The 24,666-nt window shown below is 49.2% G+C and overlaps 2 protein-coding genes across 2 annotated transcripts in view; one reads left to right on the forward strand and one right to left on the reverse strand.

Moving 5' to 3' along the window:
- The window catches only part of TRABD2A (TraB domain containing 2A), a 57,658-nt gene extending 36,511 nt beyond the window's left edge, over positions 1-21,147 (forward strand). The window contains 5 exon segments of the mRNA XM_037039768.1: positions 9,623-9,797; positions 18,674-18,871; positions 18,874-18,925; positions 20,734-20,792; positions 20,795-21,147. Coding sequence (XP_036895663.1) covers positions 9,623-9,797; positions 18,674-18,871; positions 18,874-18,925; positions 20,734-20,792; positions 20,795-20,919 — 609 coding nt within the window. The 3' untranslated portion in view covers positions 20,920-21,147.
- A 2,297-nt stretch (positions 21,148-23,444) lies between these two features.
- DNAH6 (dynein axonemal heavy chain 6) overlaps positions 23,445-24,666 on the reverse strand; it is a 261,664-nt gene continuing 260,442 nt past the window's right edge. The window contains exon 77 of the mRNA XM_037039592.1: positions 23,445-23,711. Coding sequence (XP_036895487.1) covers positions 23,608-23,711 — 104 coding nt within the window. The 3' untranslated portion in view covers positions 23,445-23,607. The remainder of the gene's footprint in view (positions 23,712-24,666) is intronic.

Genomic DNA, 24,666 nt, shown 5'->3' on the forward strand with positions numbered 1-24,666 from the left:
ATGCTTCTCTCAGACATTGCTGCATCCTTGAGAAGACACTCTCCGCCCTTGTACCCTGTGGCTGCAAGTCCCCCATGAGGTGTATTTTATGCCCACTGCATGGCCGCTGTGGACCAGGTAATACTGTCATGTAGATTCACTGCTCTCAGTGCCCTCTCTTTGTTGACGCGGGTGTGGGTGTGGGCCAGACTGTAGGGAGTAGCTCTGAGGACTCATCCATCTCTGCAGACTTTCCTTCCACCTGAACTCCCACTGCTTGTGTTTATCCTCCAGGGCCTCTGTGACCTGTTGTCCTCACACACCATTTTGTCCTGTCCCTCCCAACAGCCACCCCTGAGGACAGGGACCCCATCTTCCTCTGTAAATGCAGAAATGCGGCTCTACCTCCCAGAGGACATACTGACATCTTGAGGGGAGGAGTAGGGGAGGGGTGGTGGCTGCTACTATTATAATAATAATCATTATGGTTGTAAATAAACCATGCTAACAACTTCACTCTCCCTCTCCAGGTTGCTCAGAGTTCTAATATTCCAGCACATCCGCCTCCTGTTCTCTCTTCTCCAGTCCAGTCCATCTTGCTGTGCCCTCAGGTGCTATTAAAAGATTGACAGTGAGTGACAGGGACCTCTGTGAAGACCCTGCTAGATGGCAATTTTTCTTTTTTTTTAAAAGATTTTATTTATTTTTAGAGAGAGGGGAAGGGAGGGAGAAAGAGAGGGAGAGAAACATCAATGTGTGGTTGCCTCTTGAGCACTCCACATGGAGGATCTGGCCTGCAATTTAGGCGTATGCCCCGACTAGGAATCGAAGTGGCGACCCTTTGGTTCTCAGGGTGGCACTCAATCCACTGAACCACACCAGCAGGGCTTTTGTTCCTTGATAGTTTAACCTTGTATTAGAATATGTACCATCAGCATTAATCCATGGAAAGGCTTTAATTGGACAACTTAAAGGCCAAAGAAGCAAAAGTCAAAAAGTGGAGGATCATCTGTCTGTCTGTCTACTCATCCGTCCACCCTTGATATTTGTCTGTCTGCCTGCTGTTACTTGTAGAGAATGTCCATTTGAGAAAAATAAAGCTACTGGCAGTAATGATTATTTTTAAGAATGACAATTGAAAACCAAGGATGGGGGAGGGGATGGGGAAAGAAGGGGAGGGGTCTAGTCAAGGAACATGTATAAGTGACCTGTGGACACGGATGGCAGGGCGGGGATTGACTGTGGGGGCAGGGGGTGGGAGGGGCAGTGGAGAGCATGGGGGGAAGTTGGGAGGACTGTAATAGAGCAACAGTAAAATAAAAAAAAGAAAAACACGGATGGGAAGGAGATCTATTTGTACTGTTTAAAATTTCTACCATATGTATATTTAACTATTAAAGAACAGTAGAGCTGAGATTACCATGTTTTATGAGTTGACGTGGGTCCCCAAATTCTTACATCGAAGTCCTAATCCCCCAGGACTTGTGAATGTGACCTTGTCTAGAAATAGAGTCACTGCAGATGACCAAGTCAAGATGAGGTCATCAGAGTAGCAGGAATCCAGTTCGGACACACAGGAATGGTGCCACGAGAGGGTTAGAGTTACCAACCCCAAGCCAAGAAGTTCCCAGAAGCTGAGAGGCGCCTGGAACAGATCTTTCCCTCCTGCCTTCCAAGGGAACATGACCCTGCACCCAGCTTGATTTCAGACTTGGAACCTCCAGAGCTGTGAGATAATATATTTCTGTTGTTTAAACCCTTCAGTCACAACATGTGAGGAAATGTTAGCACAGGCTCCAAAGAAAGGAGGAGAGGAGATACGGAGGAAGTCAGTGGCTGGGAGTCGGTTGGGGAGGAGGCGAGAGGACAGTGGGTATGGCCAGGACTCAGCCAGGACTTGGCACCTTCTCCTTTGCTTGCTTCCCCTTCCTGGCCCCTGCCCTGGCTCCTGGCCGGACATGCCCCTCGCCTCACCTCGTGACCACCCTTGCTGCAGCGGGCTGCGGCACCCACCCAGCTGTGATCGCTCACCTGTTACTGGTCCTGCCGCACCAGGAGGCTAGGTCAGTGGCGGCACTCCATCAGGATGCAGGGCCTGGAAGAGGACTCTGGGATCAACTTAATGGAACGGAGTTGTTCCTGAGGAATCTGCTAATCTGTGAGTCACATCCTGAGACCCCAGATTTGTCAGACTGGTCAGGCTTCGCCAAGCACAGGAAGGAGAGTAAACTACACGAGAATGACCCACAGTCATTCATCCCATCGCAGTGTGGAACCTCAGGAGATGCCGCGGGGGGTTCTGAGGAAGTTGGGTCTGGACCTCAGTGGCTTTCACTGGGGCGGCTCTGGGGCTGTTTGTCATTTGTGTGGGGTCTTTCTATGCTTCCTGCCCCTGCCCCAGGGCCGCAGGGAGCATCATGGGTAGATCCCTCTCTAGCTGTCCGCATGGACATCCTTGGTTTGCTCCAGAGGTTTGCCCCAAGGAAGGCACCTCCATCCGTGCCTCAAGGGCTTCATCCAGTGAAGCCCTTCATTGGATGGGGCTCTGGGTGGTCCCTGGATGGACCTTTGTCTGCAATCTGAGCAGCATAGGTGATAAAGGGCTGCAGCCTGGGGGAGAGAGAGCTAGACGGCAGAGACTGACCTGCTTGGTTTGTGGTAGGTGGCAGGCTGGCAAGGGCTCAGCATTGTCTGGAGTATTACGGCTCTGAGGAAACCTGGTAAGTGCCCTTTGGCCCTCACAGACTCCTTTCTCAGGAACCTGTCTCTGTTCTTTCTCCAAGTGGTGTTCTTTGGGTCAGTGAGAACTTCCCCCCTTAATGATACACAGTGTACACCAGAGGCTTCCCCAGGTCTCTGTTAAGCCAGAGGGAGGGGTTTGGGGCGGCCGCCTCCTTGGATGACCCCATGCCAAGGGGCCCCTTGAGGTGCTTCTCTGAGCCTTCTTCCTCTGGCTTTCGTTGAATGTGTTTCATTGGGCAGGCAGCGAGCACTGTGTTGGCTTGGAGCCTGCCTCTGAGCATGGTGGTCTGGGATCCTTTCTCCTCCCAGCCAAGAAAACCCAGCTCTTTCCCCCTCAGCTTTTAAGTGGACACTGGAGGCACAGTGGTCATTGTTTATCTTGTGCTGGCTCTTAATCTGCAAGATGCTTAGGACCTTTCAGAATTTGTTAGGATTCAAATAAGCACCACGTGAAAGCCCCCGGGGCCACTGGATAGAGCAGCTGCAAGGGCTCTGGAAAGAAAGACGTGGTGATCCCAGGGAGTTGTGTCAGAGATTTAAAAAGCGCATTTCTGCGTTTTTTAGTAACAAAAGAAAGATTCAGCACCAACTCTGACTTGAAGTTCACAATTCAGACCTCCTTGAAAGACTCGTGGTTATCGCATGCCCTCTTCTGGGGTGCTGGGTGACACGAGGTGACCTCCTTCCCCCTAAGGCAAAGCGGCGGAGGGACACTCCTGGGAAGGGGTTTTATTTGCTTGTGCATGGGCAGCCTGGCAAGCCTGAAATTACAGAGTGAAACTCTGGGCCTCTCCTTCCCTCTTCCTTCAGCTCTCTCCCCACTCCCCTTTCCCAGATTCTTCTTGACCTCACCTCCCATTCCAGGTAAAATGGAGAGCCAGAAGGGCAAGAGTCTTGTCTTTCTTGTTCACTACTGCATCTTCGGGTCTTGGATCAGTGCCTATGCAGGAACTATTTAGGTGAACTAATAAATGGAAGGAAGAATGAATAAATGAATGAACGCCAGGAATATTTATCACTGTACTTATTTTGATTCTATCCTTTATTAGTTGACACAAGAACGAACTCTTGTGACACCTTTCATCATCTCTCTTGTTCTCCATGAGGCTTGGTTGTGCAACCACTCAGTTTGTAGAAATCTAGGGTAGCTTGGGATCACGATTGGCATTTTGCTCCCCTTCCAGCCTTCCCTCCCCTTGTGTCCCCCAATCCCAGGTCCCACTGACTCCAGGTCTTCTGGTGCTTGAAGACCACAGGTCTACGGTCTGTCACTGATGAGCACCAATGGCCAGGTTGCTGTCCTGATGTCTGTTTTCCCCTAGGGACTGTACATAATTCTGCTTAAAGAATTCTGCATACCTTGGATCTCCATAGTGTACTAAACTCCCCAAACCATTTTAATGCCTCGAGGAATAGAATAGCACAGATGCAAAAGGAAGGAAGACTGGTAGGTGGTTTCCCAATGGCCTGACAAATTCAGGGTTGGATGGAGGTTTGAAGAAGATAATTTCAGCCCTTGATAAGTGCTATGGAGAAAGTAAAGCAAAGTAATCAGATAGAAAGTAACCAGCAGGAGGCAGGGGTGCCCTTCGGTGGAGGTCAAGGAAAGCTGCTCTGAGTGCTAATGGAGAACAGAGGTCTGACAGACCCTGCGTGGGCCAAGTGTGGCAAGTCCGGGGAACAGCAAATGTAGAGCTCCTGAGGCAGACAGAGGGCTGGGACTGCCCGCAATTAGGTAGGAAATTTCAGACGGTCTGTGAGACATTAACCAAAGCTTTTAGGTTTATAATTGCATAGGAAAGATAGGGGAAATTACCTACTTACACCACTTAATCTTTCATGGCTATAGTGATGAGAAAGAATTGAGGGGTCTTTCATTTTTCTAGGGTTTATTTTAAGGAATAGGTTGTCCTCAAGGTTAGAGTGTTGTGGATAAAACTTAGTGCTCACCTCCGTTAGGCTCTCTACTCCTCCCCAGGCAAATGGGGAGACTATATTTCCCAGCCCTCTTGAGGATTAGGCAAGGCCGTGTGACTATTTCTAGCTAATGAAATGTGGGAACTCCAGGATGAGGCATTTAAGAGTTGCTATGTCACCTCCATGGTCATTCGCTTCCCTTGCCACGGCATCCCTGGAGACCATATATTGGGATGGCGGTGGCACAAGGTAAAAGAACTGGATTTCTGAGGGACTAGAAGGGCCACTGACCCACTGAGACTTTGTGTGAGCAAGCTGACATTGGCAGAGCCATTGAATTCCGGGTTAATTTGCTTTGTGACACAACTTATCCTGTCTTAACACAAGGCCGGGATATGGAAGCTTGGTCAGAGAATGGAAGCCTTAGTCAGGACAAACACTTAAGGAATGAGCGCTAATGCACACCTCCCAAAGCTGGCTGAGGGACGCGCTCAAATAAAATGTGAGTCTCTGGGGTAAGATTCGCCTCTGCTGTAGGGTGGTTTTGTTAACTTCCCAGGCTGTGGCGCTCCCAGCCCCCATTTCTACTTTCCTGAGAAGTTTGCTGCTTTGGCTTTACTGAAAATGCTTCCTTATTTGGCTCGGTAGGTGAGGTTTTGCCAGGCTTCTTTTATGAGGATTCATGCTGCTTCAGATTTTGGCCTTCACAGAGCCATTTCTAAAATTTATTAAGTCAGTCACATTTTATCAGATGTTTAGAGTATGCCAGGTCCTGTGTGCCAGACAGTGAAAAAATACAGGTGAGTAGGACACAGCTGCTGCTCTTGAGGTGACAGAATAGGGTGGTGCCTTTGGTGGTGTGTGAGAGAGGTCGCAGGGTACCCTGGGCTGCAGGACGTGATGGCTGCTTTGTTACTGTAGGCAGCAGCTAGAATGAGCCGCAGGAGGGAAAATAAAGCAGGCGTCCCCCACCCCCCGCCGCTACAGTCTGACAAAGAACTTAAAACATGAGTCTGGAAACAAAAGGAAACCATGTCTCACCAGTTAACTCAGCAGTCCTGAGCCTGGACCCATAAGGTTGCCGGGTGTTCAAAGGCAAAGGTAGTGCAGGAGTGAGGGAGTCCTTGAGACTCTGTGCTGAGAAAGGGAGCCTCTGTAACAATTTCGCTAATAGACAAAAAGCCTTTGCTAGGTGGGAAAGAGGTTTGGAAGCAGAAGAAGGAGGGGGAAGCTAGAAACTGTCGAAAGCACATAACCCCTGAACTCAGATTAGCTGAGCGCCCACTCGTAGCCTTGGCTCAAGTGTATAGAGCGAACTTACTATCAATTTTATTTCCTCTATATGTGGGGCATTCAGACTAGCTGGGTGGGTGCCTGCTTGCAGCTTTGTGCTTGTTATGTGTTTCAGAAATAAACTTGGTATCTCTTTTCCACCATATGGGTTTGTCTCTGCTTGAACTCGTCTCTTGCAAGTGAGGCAAGAACTGAGGAACAAGCTGGGGTGAGGGGGTCCCCTGACTCGGGTCTCTCCCCCCGTAACGGCTTCACTGAGGAGGAGACTCTTCTGCTGCAATCTGAAAGGACAAGTGTGTGTTTGGCAGGTGCAGAGGCACAGGAAGAGCCTTGCAGGCAGGGCGAGTAGGGGGCAGTCACAGCTGCGCGTGTCCTGGGCCCGCTGTCAGGGCTGCGCTCATGGGGAGCTGCCAACTCTATCGGAGGTGGGGCTTCTCACAACATTGGTTTTGGGAGAGGGCCTGTGTTAGTATTCCATTCTTATTAAGTTTGTGTCTTAATGGAGAATTAAAATTTTCTTCTAGAAATGCAAAAGAAAGTGTTTCTAAAAACGTTTGAATGATTTATGCCCGTTGACTCAGTAGTCCTGGTCTTAGAACTACTAAGGAAATAATTTTAAAACAGAAAAACTTTCTGCTTGCAGATGTTCTTCATGGTCTGTTATTTATGACAGTTTTTTTTAAATGAAGACCTTAATATTTGACAGTAGAAAGTTGAGCTAAATTATGACATATCACATAATACATGAAGCTAAGCAAGACTTTATTTTTAAAAAATATTTTATTTATTTATTTATTTTTAGAGAGAGGGGAAGGGAAGGAGAAAGAGTGGGAGAGAAACATCAGTGTGTTGTTGCCTCTTGTGTGCCCCCTCCCGAGGACCTGGCCAGAAATCCAGGCATGTGCCCTGACTGGGAATCAAACCAGAACCCAGTCCACTGAGCCACACCAGCCAGGGTGAAGTTAAGCAAGACTTTAGTCATATGAGGAAATGCTTACACGCCAACTAAAAAAGTGCAGGATGTAAATTTTATATATAAGGCAATCAACTGTATAAAATGTATAGAATAAATATATTCACAATATACTCACAAGTTGTTAAAACTCGTTAAAGCCTGAGTGTTGAAATTATGGGCCATTTACAATTTCTCTATTATATACTGTTTTGTTTTCTAGATTACCTGTAATATGTGTGTGTTACTCTTAATCTGAGTTTAAAGAAGCTTTAGCCTTTCCTTCTGGCCCTTTCCTGCCTTCCCCGTTCCCTCTTTCTCCCTCCTTTCTGCACCTCTCTCTTTCCATCCTCCCTCTTTTTTCCTTCCCAATTTCAGATTCCTAAGTTTTTAAAACTTAAGCCTAATAATGAAATTAGACCACACGACCAAGGCTAATTGCTGCTTCTTGGTGGCAGCGTGTCTCACGTACAGTGTAGTGGTGAGGATCTCAGGCTCTGGTGTTAGGGTTTAAATCCCTATCTTGGTTTGCTAAGCTATGTGACCTTAGTTATTTAATTACTAGTTTCATAATTTTATTTTATATATTTCATTTGTTTATAGAGAGGAAGGATAGAAGGACACATCAATGTGAGGTTGTCTCTCACGTGACCCCCACTGGGGACCTTGCCTGCAACCTAGGCATGTGCCCTGACTAGGGATCAAACTGGCAACCTTTTGGTTCCACAGCCTGTGCTCAATCCATTGAACTACACCAGCCAAGGCTATTTTTGTAATTTTAAAAATCAATTTAGCAGTAGTTGCTACTTTAGAATTTTAGGGGGATTAAATGAGAACATAAGTGAAATACTTAGTAGGGAGCCTGGTATATAATAAACACTAAAACATCATGGATGTTATTGGCTTAGTTTTGGTATGCAAACTTGTGTAAAGCTTAATTGTCAAAAGTAAACATACAGAGCGAAGACAAACATCCTAGCAAGGCTTTGGGAGCTTCTTAAGAACAGGTGAGATGTCTTTAAGGTGAATGACATTTGAATATGTTCAGAAAGGACCAAATAAACAAAGTTCTTTGGCCGTAAGGTGTTTCTCAGTTTGCAGACTGGCATGTCCATTAAAATGAATGGCTCAGTCTTCTCTCATACCAAGAACACCTTAAGAAAAACATTTCAGTTCAGTGTAAACTCTTGGAGAGGTGAAAAAAGAAAGGCAGCACTGAGGAGAGGGACAGCAGAGGCTGAATCCAGCATCACCCCACAGGTGCCAAAGGACATAATGACCTTTCCAGAGAGTCTAGAGTGGGAGGAAGGAACACCAAGGCAAAGCAAGCAAGAGGAAAAAGGAAAACAAGAATTACACTCAAGAAGGAACAGCAGAATTTGTGGTGGTGCTATTTCTCACGTGTACTCTTGGTGGGGTGGGGGAAGTGGGGAGAAAGGTCAAGGTCAATTGGAAAATTAAAATTTGAAGCAGGAGAGAAAAGTTAGCATGGGGGGATTTGGAGGTTATGTGGGCAGGTGGTAAGGCTGACGGAGCAGTTAGGGGACAGATGTCGTATACATTTCTTTCCTGTGGCTCCTCTGTTCCTGTCCTGCTCAGGGCCCTGCAGGTGGCGCGAGGTACAGGGAGTGTGCCCACCATGGAGGAGTGGGGGCCGGGCAGGCCAGGGCTGAGCGGTGCAGGGTGAGGCGGTGTCCGGTGTTTAGAAGGTGGAGCAGAGTGGCAGCGAGAGGTCTCTCCGCGTGTTCTGGGTGCCCGTGTGGGTGGCTGGTACCAGGGGAGCGCGCTGCGGAAGTGAAGAGATTTTGGGAAATGGACAGGAGGATCTTACATAAATGACGTAATTAAAAAGAAGATGGTAAAGGAGGCGATAAGAATTTTGATTTGAAAACAAAAGAATATCATTTTGAGGGAATAGCAAAAGAAGATCTGTTATCCATAAAACAGAAACTGGTGGCTGTGTTACAGAGTGTGGGGACTTGAGGGAGGTCTTTGAGAGGCTACTGGAAAGAGGAGGAGCAGGCAGGGTAGGTGTCCTATTCAATATTTGACTAAGGCAATGGTTAACCTTGTTCCATCCCCGAGTGGAGGAGAGCATGCACCCAGGAGAAGGGCTGAGGGGGCTGAGGGTTGGGAAGCCAGGGAGCCAACTGGGTGAGGAGAGAACGCAATGTGTCAGCCTCACCTGCTGCCACTGCGTTGCAAGAACCGGTCCCGATTGCCACCTTTTTGGTGTAACAACACTCGGTTAGCCAAAGTGCTGGCATTGGCTAACGTGTACTGGAGTCAGGTGAGCTATTTGCCAGGAGGGCAAAGAACATTGGAGAAAGCAAGAGGGAGAAACAGGAGAATCAGTAATTTAACTATGTGAAATTATTTTTACTAAAAAAAGGGTGTGTGTGAACTAAACAAATTAAAAGTATGGATAGTCTATGCAAAGATATGGCCTTTTTATATAAACACATGGCATCGAAGAGAATCATTTAAATGGGACAGAAGTACTGCTTTAAGTAGCCAAATAGCTCCTTGGCTGCACTTCATTTAATATTTTTCACCTGGGTTCCAGAGAGTGCAATTACAGTTTGAAAGGGAGCAGGTGGGAGACTCCGAGAACCGTGCGCACTCTTTCTCCTCCTCTTGCCAGCATCTTGACCGACTAGGCTCGGTGACTGATGCTCAGATTAAACCATATCATTCGTAAGGCTGTTGGCCTTCATTTTTTTCTTTGTTTTGGTGGAGGTTCCCAATTTCGTCAATGCCACGCTGGCGCCTCAGGAACGCATCACGGCGCAGGCGATCGACAGCTACTTCCTCCAGGAGCTTATCTGCAACTGGAACGAGAGGATGGGGACGCGGGTGAAGGCGCTTTTGGAGGGATTCCCCCACAAAGGCTTTTTCTTTTCCTGCGGAGCCGGTGAGTTGCAGGTTACATTGGACTAGACCCTGCCTCTGATGCTCTCCCCTGAAGGGGATGCTAAAGTGGGCACCTGGGAGGAGGTGAGATGAATGACACCTTTGACTTTCTGTGGTGCTAAGTGGCCCCCGCAGGAGCCTGAGTGTCCAGCCTGTGGAGCTGTTGCTGAGTGGGCTGGTGCATGTGACATCACCAGGGCTCTCAATATGCTTTCCAGCTGGAAGGCATGGCTCTCTCTTCTAAACTCAGCGCTAAATCCAAAGTTATTCGGGCACCTCTCACTTTTTGGACTTCCACTAAAATTCATCTATCTTCTCTCTTCCACCTGACTGTGAGCCTCCCAAGTGTAAGGCCTGGAGCTGATACTTCAGCTATTACTATACTTTATTTATTTTAAAAAAAGATTTTATTTATTTATTTTTAGAGAGAGGGGAAAGGAGGGAGAAAGCGAGGGAAAAAAAACATTGATATGAGAGAGAAACATTGATTGGTTGCCTCTTGCATGCTTCCAACCAGGGCCCTGGCCCATAACCCAGGCATGTGTCCTGACTGGGAATCAAACTGATGGCCTTTCAGTTGGTAGGCTGACACTCAATCCGCTGAGCCATACCAGCTAGGGCTACTTCTGCTATTATTATTAACTATTACTAGCTGTGTACATGCAGACAGACTAGGAAAATTATTGCCTTTTGTGGGCTTTTTGAAATAATTCTCTCTTCTTGAGTGATTCCATCACAGTTTTGTAGCCTCTGGGATTTAGGACAGAAACGCCAGACGCTGGCTGTGAGCAGCAGGAGAGCAGGAGCATTTGCAGACCTAGGCTTTCTCTTCACACTTCTTTAATAGCTTCATGAATGTGAACAAGTCATCTCCCTAGGTGTTTTTTTTTTTTCCTTAACCAGTAAACTGGGGAGTTGGAGAGAAGCACTCCAGCATGGCAGAGTGAGTGACCAGCGTAACCTTCCAATCTCAACATTGTCAGCTTAATGATAACCTGCTAAATCCCTCTTTTTTGGGGGGGAGGCATAGAAGATAACATTCATGGGTTCCAGGGATTCTAGTACATGCAGGGAAAGCATTTGATAACATGCAATACTTTTTCATCCAAGTAGGAATGGAGAGGAACTTCATTAACCTGTTAAAGAAGTCACTATGAAATAACCACATTACTATCGTACTTAATGGTAAAAGACAATGTTTTCCCCTAAGGTAAGCAACGAGACAAGGATGACTGCTGTCACCACCCCTCCTCAGCACTGTGCTGAAGGTTCTAGCCAGGGAAATTAGACAAGGAAAAGAAATAAAAGGCATTCAAATTGGAAAGGAGGAAGAAAATCTCTCTTTTTTTTTTAGTTGACATGATCTTGTGTATAGACGATCCTAAGTAATCTATCAAAAACCAATGAAAACCAACAACTGAGTTCAGGTCACAAGAGTGCAGGATACAAGGCCAAGGCCGATACACAGCACTCAGCAGCCTGCTGGGGCTGCGTGGTGGAACATGCCCAACACTGGGGCGTGCGCGAGCTGGGCACACAAGGCCACCTGTCACCTTCCACCCCTGTCAAACTCAACTGATCTGTCAAGAGCCTCCCGTACATCTAGCGTCAGAATAATGGGGCCCTGGGCACAGGGGAAGGATGGGCACTCTGACAGGACAGCAGCTTGCCCCATGGTGCTGCTGTGCCAGGTGCATTCTGGGCCAGAACGAAGCTGGCAGCAGGTTGGCTGGTGACCAGTGGGTGGGTTGGATCTGAGCATGTTGGAAGGCAGGTCTTCTGGATGGAATTGTGTCAGATGGATGGCACCGGCGATCTCTGCCACACCTGGGCTTGCCATGTTCGCAGGGCACAGCTTTGCATACTGCTGCAGCGCTGCACAGAGCAACTTTGTCATGGGAATCTGGAGATAAAATTAAAAAATGAGAAACGGAGCTCACCTTTGGAGTAGGAGGAACACTGCAGTTAGACAGAGTAGTTTGGTTTCAGAATGCTGGGGCATTGCTCAGGGAGGCTGTTTATTCACTTGACAATTTTTTAAAATTCCTTATTTGTTGAGAGTGTGGACTCTGCAGCCAGACCATCTGGGTTCAAGGTGCAATCTGCTTAATTTCTCTGTGCCTCTTCCTCATCTATTAAGTGGGGGTAATAAAATACCTACTTTATAGGGTTGTTGAGGGGTTGTTAAGTGATGTGTAAAGCATCAAGAACAGTGCCTGCAGCTCGTACTACTCAGTAAATGTTAGAAGTTCAAAATCAAGGTGTTGTAAGGTGTGGTTCCTCCTGAGGCCTGTCTCCTTGGCTGGCAGATGGCTGCCTTCTCACACCTGCACCCCCTCATCCCACTTTTCCTCATGTGCACATAGTCGTTGTGTCTCTGTGTCCAAATCTCCCCTCTTATAAGGACACCTGTCAGATTGGATCAGGGCCCAGCCTCACAGCCTCATTTTAACTTCATCACTTCATTAAATGTTCTGTCTGCAAAGACAGTCACATCTGAAGAACTGGGTGTTAGGGTTTCAACATACAAGGGGAGACCCCCCAAACACTGCAATTTACAAAAAATTTACAAAAAATCATGTATTTATTCTTGCATGTTTAAACTTCAGTCACCTTCAGTTACTCTCCATTTGATGCAACACACCTACCGAGATGTTTTTCCCATTGCTCAAGGCAGTTTTTGAACTTGTAGATTTTGAGGGCTTTTAGTGCTTCTGCTGGTTTTTTGTTGTTTTGCCTCTTCCACATCAGCAAAATGTTTCTCTTTGAAGACTTTTTCATCTGGAGAAACGAAAAAGAGTCACTTGGGGTGAGATGGGGTGAATAGGGAGGGCGGGGCATGGGCATCATGCTGTTTTGGTCAAAAACTGCTGGACACTCAGCATGATGTGGGTGGGTATGCTTGTAAATCACCTACTGTGAAATGGGCAAATGCTGTGAAAGAGTCTTCAAAAAGAATTCACTGAAGCCAAACACAGCCTCTCACAACAACGCCAGCTGGTACACTGATACAGATGGGTTCCTAGCACACTCACCTAGAGAGGGAAGTCTGTACTACAAGGCACCTGCTCTCCAGAAGATATTTCCACTTTTCTGGGTCCCCCTTGTATGAATTTTGGGGGACCCAGTTCAGTTCATATACACTCTCTGTTCCTCCCATTCCCCTTTATCTGACTCAGTTGGCTTTTGTCACTCTTGGGGTCAGAGATTCTACAGTTGGACCCAAGAACTCAGTAGCCACCACACCATCCTTGGCTCCCCAGGGTCCCAAAGGCTGATCCAAAGCTCACTCTGCTTCTTAGAGCCGTGGAGTCAGGACAAGGGAGAGGCCTTCAGACCGGCTGTCAGCACCCCCTGCAGTTTGGGTGTACCTTCATTTCGTTTCCCAGTTTTCAGCTGTTGAGCAGTCAGCTGGCAAACTTGTGTAGGCTCTGGAGCCAGACTGCCTGGGTTCAGATTTTGCTGTGCCGTTTCTGAGGCCTCTGTCCTGGCTTGCAGATAGATGGCTGCCTTCTCAGTTCGCCCTCACCTTTCCTCATGTACACACAGTCCTTGTGTCTGTGTCCACAGGTCTTCTTCTGAGGACACCTGTCAGATTGGATCAGGGCCTACCCTCACAGCCTCATTTTAACTTAACCACCCCATCAAAGACTCCGTCTACACGTACAGTCACACCTGAGGAACTGGTTGTTAGGGTTTCAACATGAATTTGGGGGAAACAGTTCACCCCACAACACATCCTCCATTTCTTTTGCCCCCACTTCCTCCAAACCTTGGTCACCAGCACCACCTGCCCCTCTCACCGAGACCTCAGCCGAAGTGAGAACACTCCAGGGGGAAAGTGCCTGTCCCCTCTGTTGGGGGATGGAGGGGGGCTCCAGCTGTCATGAGTGCTAATGGCTGCCGTTCTCCAGGTGGCGTCTTTCTCTTGGGAAGATTTGCCTTCAACCCAGGTCATCTCGAGCCCAGTCCTCATCCTGTTCTCTCACTCCAAAGGGGTCTCCCTGGCAGCCCAGTCTCAGTTTCCTTGTCACCCAGGGTACATCCTGGGCTGGCCTCATCCCCACCTCTCTGCATAGCCCACGGTCAGTGTGTCACATGGCACCTTCTAGTTCACGAAAGCCCTCTCCTGAGAGTTGCCATCTTTCACCTTGACCAGGGCCCTGGCGTCCTCCATCGAAGCCTCTCTGGAACTTGCCCCTCTTCCCTACTTGTGTGGCCATTGCTCTCTGGCCCATTCTTTCCCTTCCTGTGCGACTAATCTTTTGAGTGTCCCTTACTCAGAAACCTTCAGTGGTTTCTCACTTATTTTTCCAAGTCTAGTTTCTTCATTGCTGTCGTGGCACACAGACTCTGCCTTTCCCAGCACAGGTGTGCTTCTTGCCCCAGAACACTTCTGTCCTGGCCACTGCCTCTCCACCCTTGCTAATGCTCTCCTCCTCATCTGAAGTGCCCTTCCCTCCTCCCCGTGATGGGGAAAATCTTGCCCCTCTTTAGTTCAGCTCTGTGCGGTGCTCAGGTCTCCAGCTCCAGAGAGCCCAGCCCCTCGTGGTTCTCTGCCTGTTTGAGGGGACTGTGGGTTTTTTCTCGTCCATTGGACTGTGTGCTCCAAAAAGCAGGGTGGGCTGAGTTCCCTGGTCACATCTCAGCCCGCAGCCCCAGACTGATTGACTGGCAGGGGTTTGACACGCTGTTCTTGGCAGTGCCGGAGAAGACCCTGCCTGGTGTGTGCGTGCATGTGTGTGTTTTGCTGGTTGTTCTAGGCTCCCTAATTCTGTCTGTGAGCCCTGATACCTGTCCCTGGAGGAAGAGAGGTCAGGAATCAACATTAGAAAAATATCTCCATGAGATCCCGAGGCATCGTGAGGGCTGAGAACAGGTGCTGTCATCGAACTGGCTGCTCACTTTGCAGGGGAAGGAAAAGAACATTTATGGATTGATTTCCAGGTGGCAGCCAGGCTCACAGAGGTGCTCAGTTAATCCTCAGAACCATCCTGGGAGGTGGTGTTTCCTCTCCTTTACTGATGAAGAAACTATAAAAGGTCGCATGAGAGCCAGGATATGATTCAGACCCCTCCACCTGCACAACCCCTCTCTGTCTGTCCTTTCTTCTCCCATGTTTTACTCTCCATCCCATTTGTCTTTGTTCATACAGTTTCCTCTCCAGGGATTCATTCACTGCCTCTGCCTCTGATTCTATCAGAATCAGCGAGAGCCAGGGAAAATGCCACCTCTTCCTCACTCTTCCAGCCTGGGCTCACCCTCCTGCGTCATCCCAAGGAGCTTGGTGTGTGCTTCCGCACTAGCTATCCTGATACCTGGCACACAGTGTGTGCTTTGTTAGGGGAGCATCTAAGACCCTTTAGTGGTGAACTCACCCGCAGTGCTCCTAGGTGAGGCCACGTGGGAGCATGGAGTCTTCACAGGAGCTCCTGTTTGGGGAGGGGGTGGGGCCAGGGGATATGGGCCTAGAGCAGTGGAACTGCCCACAGTGAAGCGGTGCTGAGGAGGACAGGACAGGGGCTATGGAGNATTGATTTCCAGGTGGCAGCCAGGCTCACAGAGGTGCTCAGTTAATCCTCAGAACCATCCTGGGAGGTGGTGTTTCCTCTCCTTTACTGATGAAGAAACTATAAAAGGTCGCATGAGAGCCAGGATATGATTCAGACCCCTCCACCTGCACAACCCCTCTCTGTCTGTCCTTTCTTCTCCCATGTTTTACTCTCCATCCCATTTGTCTTTGTTCACACAGTTTCCTCTCCAGGTATTCATTCACTGCCTCTGCCTCTGATTCTATCAGAATCAGTGAGAGCCAGGGAAAATGCCACCTCTTCCTCACTCTTCCAGCCTGGGCTCACCCTCCTGCGTGCTCCCAAGGAGCTTGGTGTGTGCTTCTGCCCTAGCTATCCTGATACCTGGCACACAGTGTGTGCTTTGTCAGGGGAGCATCTAAGACCCTTTAGTGGTGAACTCACCCGCAGTGCTCCTGGGTGAGGCCACGTGGAAGCATGGAGTCTTCACAGGAGCTCCTGTTTGGGGAGGGGGTGGGGCCAGGGGATAAGGGCCTAGAGCAGCGAAAATGCCCACAGTGAAGCGGTGCTGAGGAGGACAGGACAGGGGCTATGGGGACACCTGCTTCCTTCTTTCCCTCCCAGCAGCCATTGCCAATCCTTGAGGATGATCTGGACCATATGGAACCTGAATCGGGGGCAGGGTGGTATGGGTGGGGGCAGAAGGGCTGCTGATTGGTGACCTAGCTTCCTCCAGGTCCTGCAGTCCCCGGGGGCTGGGGTAGGCCAGTATCAGGAAGCCAGGGACGAGGGCAACTAGCAGCCTCTACTGTCCACCTGTTAGCAGGCTGGAATACATAGGCAGTGCTCCTGGCTGTGAAGCTGCTGCCCTTTCCTGGGCATAGAGGTAGAAGGGATGGGGGTCCTGTCTGGTGGAGGGTTTAGCTAGTAATGCCCCCTTCCCAGGACAATAGATACTGCATGTGTGTGTGCATGTGTGTGTGTGTTTTGCTGCTGTAACAAATTACTATAAAGTCACTGACTTCCAACAACACAGGTCTATGGTCTTAACATTTATGTAGCTCAGAAGGCTGACCTAGTTCTCAATGGTCTGAAATCAGGGTGTTGGAAGGGCAGCCTTCCCTTCTGAAAGCTCTGGGGGAGAATTCTTGTACTTGCTTTTTGCAGCTTATATATAAAAGCTGCTCACATTCCTTGGCTTAACCCCCGCTCCCCCACTGTATCTTCAAATCCAGCATCATCGCATCTCTCTGATTATTTTGTAGTTACATCTCCCATGCACCACAGAAAGGTTCTCTGGTTTTAGGGGCCCATGTGATTAGATTGGCCTCCCCCCCGCCCAGATAGTCTGGGATGATCTCTCATCTCAAAGTCCTTAACCTTATCTGCAAAAACCCTTTTCCCCATATAAGGCAACCTAGTCACAAGTTCCGAGAATTAGGATGTGGACATTTTGGGGGGCCATTATTCTTCCTACCACAGATACCACTGAGGATCTGGCATGTCTCCCTTTGGCCACATAGTGGGGTACTCCTAGATTTTGGTCAGCTCTGCTGGGGTACATGCATCACCAGACAGAGGGGTTGGGAGAAAGGGGAATGCACATGAAGTGCATACCGTGTGCTCAGCCCTTGGTGAAGCGTAGTGTGTGGGCTGTTTAAATCCTCACAGTAACCAGCGGAGCTATGTCCACTTTACAGAAGCAGCAGAGGCTCAGCTAAATATCCAGCCCAAGGCTCCACGTTGGACTCTTTCTTGGGTACCACATGTCCGTGGGTGTGAGCCCAGGAGAGAGGCCATCTTGACCAGGATGTTTCTTTCTTGGGGATGTCTGTGGAGTGAGTGGACTATGTGAAATGCAGGCAGAAGGCAAGCAGTCTGTCAGCATAAGTGCCCTATACTGTTACCGAAATGGCCATGGGTCAAGCCTCCATGAGTAAATAGGGGTTTAACTAAACTTGCGTGTAAGAGCTGGAATTTTCTGTTCCTGGCAGTGAAGCCACCCCTACCACGCTAGGGACCCTCAAGCCTGTGGCGGAGCCGTGTGAGCATTTGTTTCTAGGCTTTCTCCCTGGAGATGACAGTGACCCTAGTCCTTACTTTTCATAGTTTCCACAGTGAGAATGGATTAGCTTGATAACCTGAAAAAAATCTCGATGATGAATATTACTCGAAAATGGCACTGAATCTTGTTGGGACCCAGGGCAAGTCAGTTTGTTTTCCTGGTCCTCTGGTTCTGCCACTGTAAAGTGGGTGATTCCCCAGGACAGCAAATACAAGAAAGATGAAAGCAAGAGGAATAAACCTCATTTTTATTGGATGGTTCAGAGTAGGAATCTTTTTTCTTTCTTTACCAGTTGAGGAATTCCCTTCTTTTACTTTTTTTTGGGGTCCAGCCTGGTTCTTTCCCTTTTTTGTTTTTTATCTTACACCTCCCTTCCTCACACAGGGCCATGAGGACCAACTGACATCTCGGCTCTGGCAGGTTGTGGGTCAGGACTGAGGCCTGCTCTGCAGGTGGGCGGTTCGTCAGGCTGAACCGGAGTGGAGTGGCTGTGCTCCTACCTAGGCTGGTCTGCTGCCCCGCACTGTAGGAGCAGGCATGTGCGCATGGGCACACCCACTCCTCCCTTTCCTCAGGTCCCTCGCTGCCTACATCAGCAGGCAATGGGATTGACCTCTAGTGACTGGGATTCTTTACTTGATGACCCCCCTCCCTCCCAACCCTTGACAAAAGTCATGTCGTGGGAAGAAATTTCATCATTCGAATGGCTTATTTCCTCACCGGAAGAGTTTTGGGGGAGACAATAGTCATGCTTAGGGGAAAACTAGAAGCTTGAGTTTCTCCTCAGTTGTGAAAAACATGTTTGCTTTGGAAAAGGTGATTTAGTCAGACCTGGGTAAGGAGGTTAGAAGCCAGTCCCCTGAGCACTCCCAGGGGACGGAGTGGCTACCAGCAGCCAAAGAGCTGAGAAGAGCCCTTAAAAGGGTACACAAGGGATTAACAGGGTTAGGGCCTCTTCAATTGTTCTAAGTAAATTGCATTTAAAGACTTTTACCTATATTTAAATGCTGCAGTTTTCTGGGACTTTCTAGAAAGTGTTGACCTATCTAGGGGAAGGGCAACAATTATATGCAGCTAAAAAGAAACCTTGTATTTCCTACGCAGGGCTGGGAGATTTGGAGAAAGTACAGTGAGGGTATGGGATCAGCTCTCGGGGTGCTTTGGAGAACCCTGCCCTCCCTGGCTGGCCTGAACTTTCACATTACCCGTGAGGTCCCTAGCCTTTAGGTGGGGAGGTGGGGAGGGTGCCCAAACCCTTCTTCCTTACATCCCTGTTTACAGAGAGAAGAGTAAGAAGCCCCTTATCGAGGCCCAGCTCCCCTGCCATCATTGCTCCGGAAGTACTCACCCTGGAAGCATTGGTACCGGAAGCTGCATCTGTGGTGCACTCACTATTGCCATCCCACGTGTCCCTGCTGGGAAGTACCAACCTGCCTGGTGAGGCAAAGAGGAAGTTCTGGAAGAAGCGGAGGGGCCATAGTGGAGGCAGCAGCTGCAGCAGTTCAGGGACCTGTGGGTCTGACTGGAGGGGAGGTGAGGCCTGCCAGGGGACCATCACCTGCGGCCATCCTTCCCCCAGGAGAATGGGTGGGGAGCAGCCCATGAATGCCCTCACTCTGCCTAAGGGGTGGCGGTTCAGTGCTCTGGTGAGAGTGGAACTGCACCTTCCCCACGGCCCCGGGCGGTGGTCTTCTGTCCACTGTGACAGAGATGAATCCGGATTAAAGGTAGTTGCTTAAAGCCAGGGAAAGGGTACCATGTTTATCTTTGTTCACAAATGGAGGTGGCGGCAGGGGCATGGATGGGCCTGTTGAAGTGAGCAGGTAAAAGTAGAATGAGGGTGGCATAAGGGTTGTGAAGAACTTGATTTGCTATCCCTTTCTCCATCACAGATCAAGGAGAATTTCAGAGGTTTACAGAGCTGGAAGCAGCTCTGTATTAATGGGCTGTTCAGCCCCACACAGGAGTGTGATGACCACAGAAGGTATGCACTCTCTGAGATACCTAGGGGGTGGGTCAGCGTGGATCTAGGAGGTGGTGACCCAGCCTGGTCTGCATGGCATAGGGCTGATGGAAGAACTGCACTGAGAGGCTTGGGATTCAGGATCTAATTCAGTTCAACCCGGACTTACTGAGTTCCTCCTGTGTTCCTGCTGTTGTGGCTTTGCTGTGAACCAGACAGACAGTGGCCCTCTGCCTTCACGGAGCTCCCGGTCTGGGGAGAAAGCTGGATTTTGAGCTGTTTCTCTGCAAGCCGAGTGCAGGGTGCCGTGGGCATGTCCTTGTGTGTGTGTTGGAGATTACTACTTAACTTGGGGGCGGGGTGGGGGATGCTGCATAGAAGAAGCCTGACAAAGTGGACCCCAATGAATAGGACTTCTAAGTCTGGATCAGGAGATTCAGGGACCCAGTGCCTGCACAGGTACACAATAACAACGAATAAACTAATAAGTAAATGAACAAGGAGGGAAAGAGTTTCAGGTAAAGGAAACAGTATGAGAGTCTGGTGTGGAGAGAGCACGCATGTTAAAGAAATCCAGATAAAGTGATTCTGGTTGGAGTCTGGGAAGTCAAGAGAGAGTGTGATGAGACGGGTCCAGGAGAGTAAACAGGTGCAGTGGCTGTGAGCGTCTTATGCCTGAGGGAGCAGGGAGCCATGGAAAGGCGAGAAGCAGGCACCCAGTGTGCTGTGGGGTGTGAACAGAAGCTAGCAGCCAAACAGGACCTGGAGGTCAGGGGCAGATCGTTTTGGTGTCCAGGTTGCCTGTGGTGCTCGACTCCTCAACCACTCTTCATTGATGGAGGGATAAGTTGGTCTGTTTTGGACTTTTTTCAGGCTGGGCCATTTTCTTTCAAGGTAGCCATAGAGTTGGACTCTTTACAGCTGAGCTGAAAAGGACCAGGTCGTAGGCCCCTCAGCTCATACTGTCTTGACCTGGGATGTCTTGTGTGGTGTTCACACCAGACCTGAGCTGGGGGAGGGGAGAGAGCCAGAGACCCAGAGAGGACTCCTCCCGGCCTGGCTGTGCCGCAGTGTATGGTCAGTAAGACAGGTCCCTGCCTGAGAATGCCTAGAAACTAATGGTAAGTGAGTCTGAATTGGGCCTTCTTACACCTAGATTTTAATAATTCTTCAACCAAGAACCAAATAGCCAGGGGAGGATTGCTCAGTCGTGTTAGTCTTAGTGCATTTGGTTTGGTTGTAGCAGTGGTAACGAGGCCAAGAAACTTAATGCAAAGACCACTGTGGCCTCTAAAGAAGGGAGCTGTGTTGGCACTGGGGGCCTTGGAGCATCCAGTGACCCTGCTGTGTCCTGAGACCCTTTTCCTTTGCCTCCTAGTGCCCTGGTGCCACAACTCCAGGTCCCCGATCTGGACAGGCACATCTTTGCTGAGCTTCGGACCCTCGGCCTGGACACTCCCACCGCCACCCGATGGTGGCCGGCAGGGCCTCCCTGTCTCTCTGGACTCCTGTGTTTTGGGTGCTGGTTCTGGCTTTCCAAACAGAGACACCCCTCCTGCAATGACTGGAGGAGCCAGGCTAAGACCATGACCCCTTGGACTAAAGGACGACCTTTCTTGTCCTCCATGCTCTGGTCTGGCCTTGACAGGCCCACCCCAGGAGAAGGTGTTCAGAATCAAAGTCCATGTCGATGCTTCTCTTTCCAAGGAATGACTTTTGGTTATCCAACAGTGCTTGGGGTAGTGTACAGTTTTGTAACATGATGAAAAGAATTAATTGTAAATGAATTATGTGAAAATAAATACCAGTTTTTGTGTGTAAACTTTTCCCCACAATGTGTATGTGTCAGAGAAACAACCCTTCGCTCACAGCCTCTGACCTCTGGCACTGCTTCACTCCCGGGCCTACTCCTGGGCCTACGCCCGCAACTTTGGATGCTGGTCCACCTTTCTGTCCTCCTGCTGCTCTTCTGTCCCCCTGCTCCTGGTTCTGGATGTGGGGGAGTCCGTAGGCCGTGGGGCCTTTGCTCCCTCCTCTCTGTTCACGGTCTGGTGAGTAGGGTGCTTGCTGCACACTGACAGGTGCTTTCATTATGAGTAATGCGTGGCTGTGTCACTGACGTGCTCGTCAGGGGCAATGCAAGAGAGTGGTTCTCAAACACTCCCCCTCTTGCCTATTTATATACTTATTTATTTATTATATGTGTGTGTCTTTTCCAAAAAAAGCTTATGGGACATCTTTATATAAAATGAGTAAGAGTAGAACTGCCCCAGTTTAGTCTGAAACGGGAACTTTTAGCCCTGCCAAGTTGACCTAGGCTCCCCTCCCCCAGCTGCACCAGCTCGCACCCTGTTTCCAGACCAGCGTCTCCCACCTGTGGTGAGGTTCCCTTATGTACTCATGGGCCTCTTAGGAGCTTGCAACCAAGAGGGTCTTCCTAGGACTTGGGTGGGACCAGTAGGAAGTAGGTGTCTTTGTTCCTAATCTGATTTAGGTTTAGTTTAATTGCCTGGGCTTGCAGCTCTCCCTCTCCCAGAGACTTTCTTGTGTGTTCATTCTGTCATTTCCTGGGCCCAGAAGGTCTTTGAGGGTCTCATGGAAAGAGCGGTGTGATGGTCCTCAGGATCCTCTGTCCCCCTGTACTGCAGGGGCAGGAGGGCTGAACTTCCCCAGATTCCCTTGCTGTTATTACTAAGATTCTCGTAGTGAGGCATACTTATGTGAGACTGGAAGGCAGAGGGGGCAGAAGACCTCTTTCTTCAGTGGTGGTGGCAGTTATGCGCAGGGTCCGGCAGACACAAGCCTGTGCAGGCGCCAGCCTCTACCTCCCACCGTTTAGTTACCTGCTTCATGAGCCTGGTGAAGTTGTGAGTCGTAGGTTTTCCTGCCTTACAGCTGCTGTGGTACCTAACATCAGCCCTCTGGCTTCTGCAGCTGCAGCCATTCTCAAAGCTTAGTGCACCTGTTCCTTGAGACACCGAGTAGTGTCTGATGTCCGCACCGACCTCTGAGCGATAGAGGTGGTGCTCCCTGCTGCTCTTTGCCCCGAGTCTGTTCTTCACTTTGATAGGTGTGGGGATGAAGGTGGGGAGGTGGAGGTAAAATGGAGGGTTGGATTCCTATGATTGACCCAGTTCTTCCAACTTTCTGTGAGGGGGTGGTTGGCTTTCTCCAGAGGCCCACATCCTGCTTAGGCATTCCCAGGCTCTTTGCTCATGTTATGGCCAAGGTCAAGCAAACAGACCCTTGTGGGCAGGGGTGACACAAAATGGTTCGCCTCACTCCTTCTTAGCACTGGTGCAACGAACCCTGCTTTTGAGGTGTCAGGGTCAAGTGGACCTGGGTGGCATTTGGCCAGTGTTCACACAAATTCATCCTAACGCTCATAAGGGGAAATTCCTCGGAACCAGGCAGACCCACCTGTGCTTTGCTGAAAGCACAGGCTCTTCCAAGGATCGTGATACGGCCACGTGGAGTCGGGAACTGGTGCCCCGGGTCGGGGTTGTCTTACCCTCTCATTTATTACCGGTTGTCAGGGTCACTGCATCAGTCTCCCACGATGAAGGCTCTGAGTCTTCATCTTCACCTGGGGCCGGGTGACTGAGGCATATACCGGGCCTCTCAGGTGTGAAGAGGAAGGAAGCCTGTGAGTAAGGAAGTGCTGAGTTCTGGCTACCCCTGGGGCCGCCCAGATGACTAAGGGGAAGCTGCCTGGGCCTCAGTTGGGGGAGGGGAGCAGGTTTAGGAGGTGGGGGCTGAACCCACTGCTTTCACATCAGCTTGAGTTACCAACAGAAGGAAAAAACTCAGACACTGCATTTTGGATTATAACAGAAATAAAAGCCACATTTACTCCCCTTAGATCAGAAGTAATGCTGATTTGATCCCACACAAGTTACACAGACTCTTTTCCCTTTCAAAGATCTCTGGCTGCTGCTTTCTCAGCACTGAGGTGCCCGCTTCACTCGCTCAGCTGGCAAAGCAAAGCCGACCCCTTGGCGATCCAGTAATCGTTGGGCCTCTTGGAGGGTAAAAGGACGGTCACCACAAAGTTNCTGCTTTCACATTAGCTTGAATTACCAACAGAAGGAAAAAACTCAGACACTGCATTTTGGATTATAACAGAAATAAAAGCCACATTTACTGCCCTTAGATCAGAAGTAATGCTGATTTGATCCCACACAAGTTACACAGACTCTTTTCCCTTTCAAAGATCTCTGGCTGCTGCTTTCTCAGCACTGAGGTGCCCGCTTCACTCGCTCAGCTGGCAAAGCAAAGCCGACCCCTTGGCGATCCAGTAATCGTTGGGCCTCTTGGAGGGTAAAAGGACGGTCACCACAAAGTTGGTTGAATGACCTAGTTAAGGATACAGGGGAAAAGGAAGGGTCATTACTTAAAGAATAACCCCTTAATACAAAGAGTACAGTACTTGGAGTCAGGATTCTGTCTCCAAAGACGACGGGCAAATAGTCCTCTGTGGACTTCAGTTTTATGTTCTATACAATGACGATGTTAGAATAAATGATCCTTTAGGACCTGTCTAGCTTAGACTTTGTATAACATATGAATTGTCTTTCAAGTTCTCCGCATTCTGGGAGCACTGGACTAGAATCAGACCTAAGCCTTTAGTGGGGTGCAGTTGATAGGTTGGGCATCCATTCATTTGTCTGTCTGTTCATCCATCCATCCATCCATCCATCTGTCCATCTGTTGTCCCACCCCACAGTTAGGCACTGAGGCTCCTGAAGTGACTAGGTGCAGTCATAGATACTGTGTCCCCAGCTCTGTGAAATCTGAAGAAACATTTGCAGTTTCTTCATTCTGTGTGAAGGGGCCAGGATCACGGTGAGAAGAGGGTCCTGCCCTCTACACAGGAGTTGCTATTTCTGGCAGTACATTCATAGGAAACCCTATCTGTGCACAAGTTGGGGAATGTGGTGGTGTCCCCAGGAGAGGGCCCCTGTGTCTCCCCTCTCCTTACCTTTGCCTGCCATTCCCTGCACAGTGCCTTGGCAGGTGCTTGAGTGATGTTTTATAGTACATGTGCAGTCTCTGCATATTTAGCCATGAGTTTGATTCCGGATTCAAGTAAGGTTCATACCTTGCAACGGTGATGTGTATCTCAAATCTCTTTCAATTGGTAGGTTACCCCTCTGTTCCTTTTGCTACCCCCTTGTAATATATTGTTTGAAACAGGCTGTGTGGCCTGTAAAGTTTTCGAGACTCTGGTTTTGCTGACAGCATCCCTGTGGTGATTTTAAACACATCCCTCTATCCCTGTGAAGGGATGGTTAGTCCTAGAGATGTGGTC

The sequence above is a fragment of the Sturnira hondurensis genome, unplaced genomic scaffold (genome assembly GCF_014824575.4).
Source record: "Sturnira hondurensis isolate 20B ecotype Veracruz unplaced genomic scaffold, ASM1482457v3 Scaffold0002039, whole genome shotgun sequence".
Classification (NCBI taxonomy): Eukaryota; Metazoa; Chordata; class Mammalia; order Chiroptera; family Phyllostomidae; genus Sturnira; species Sturnira hondurensis.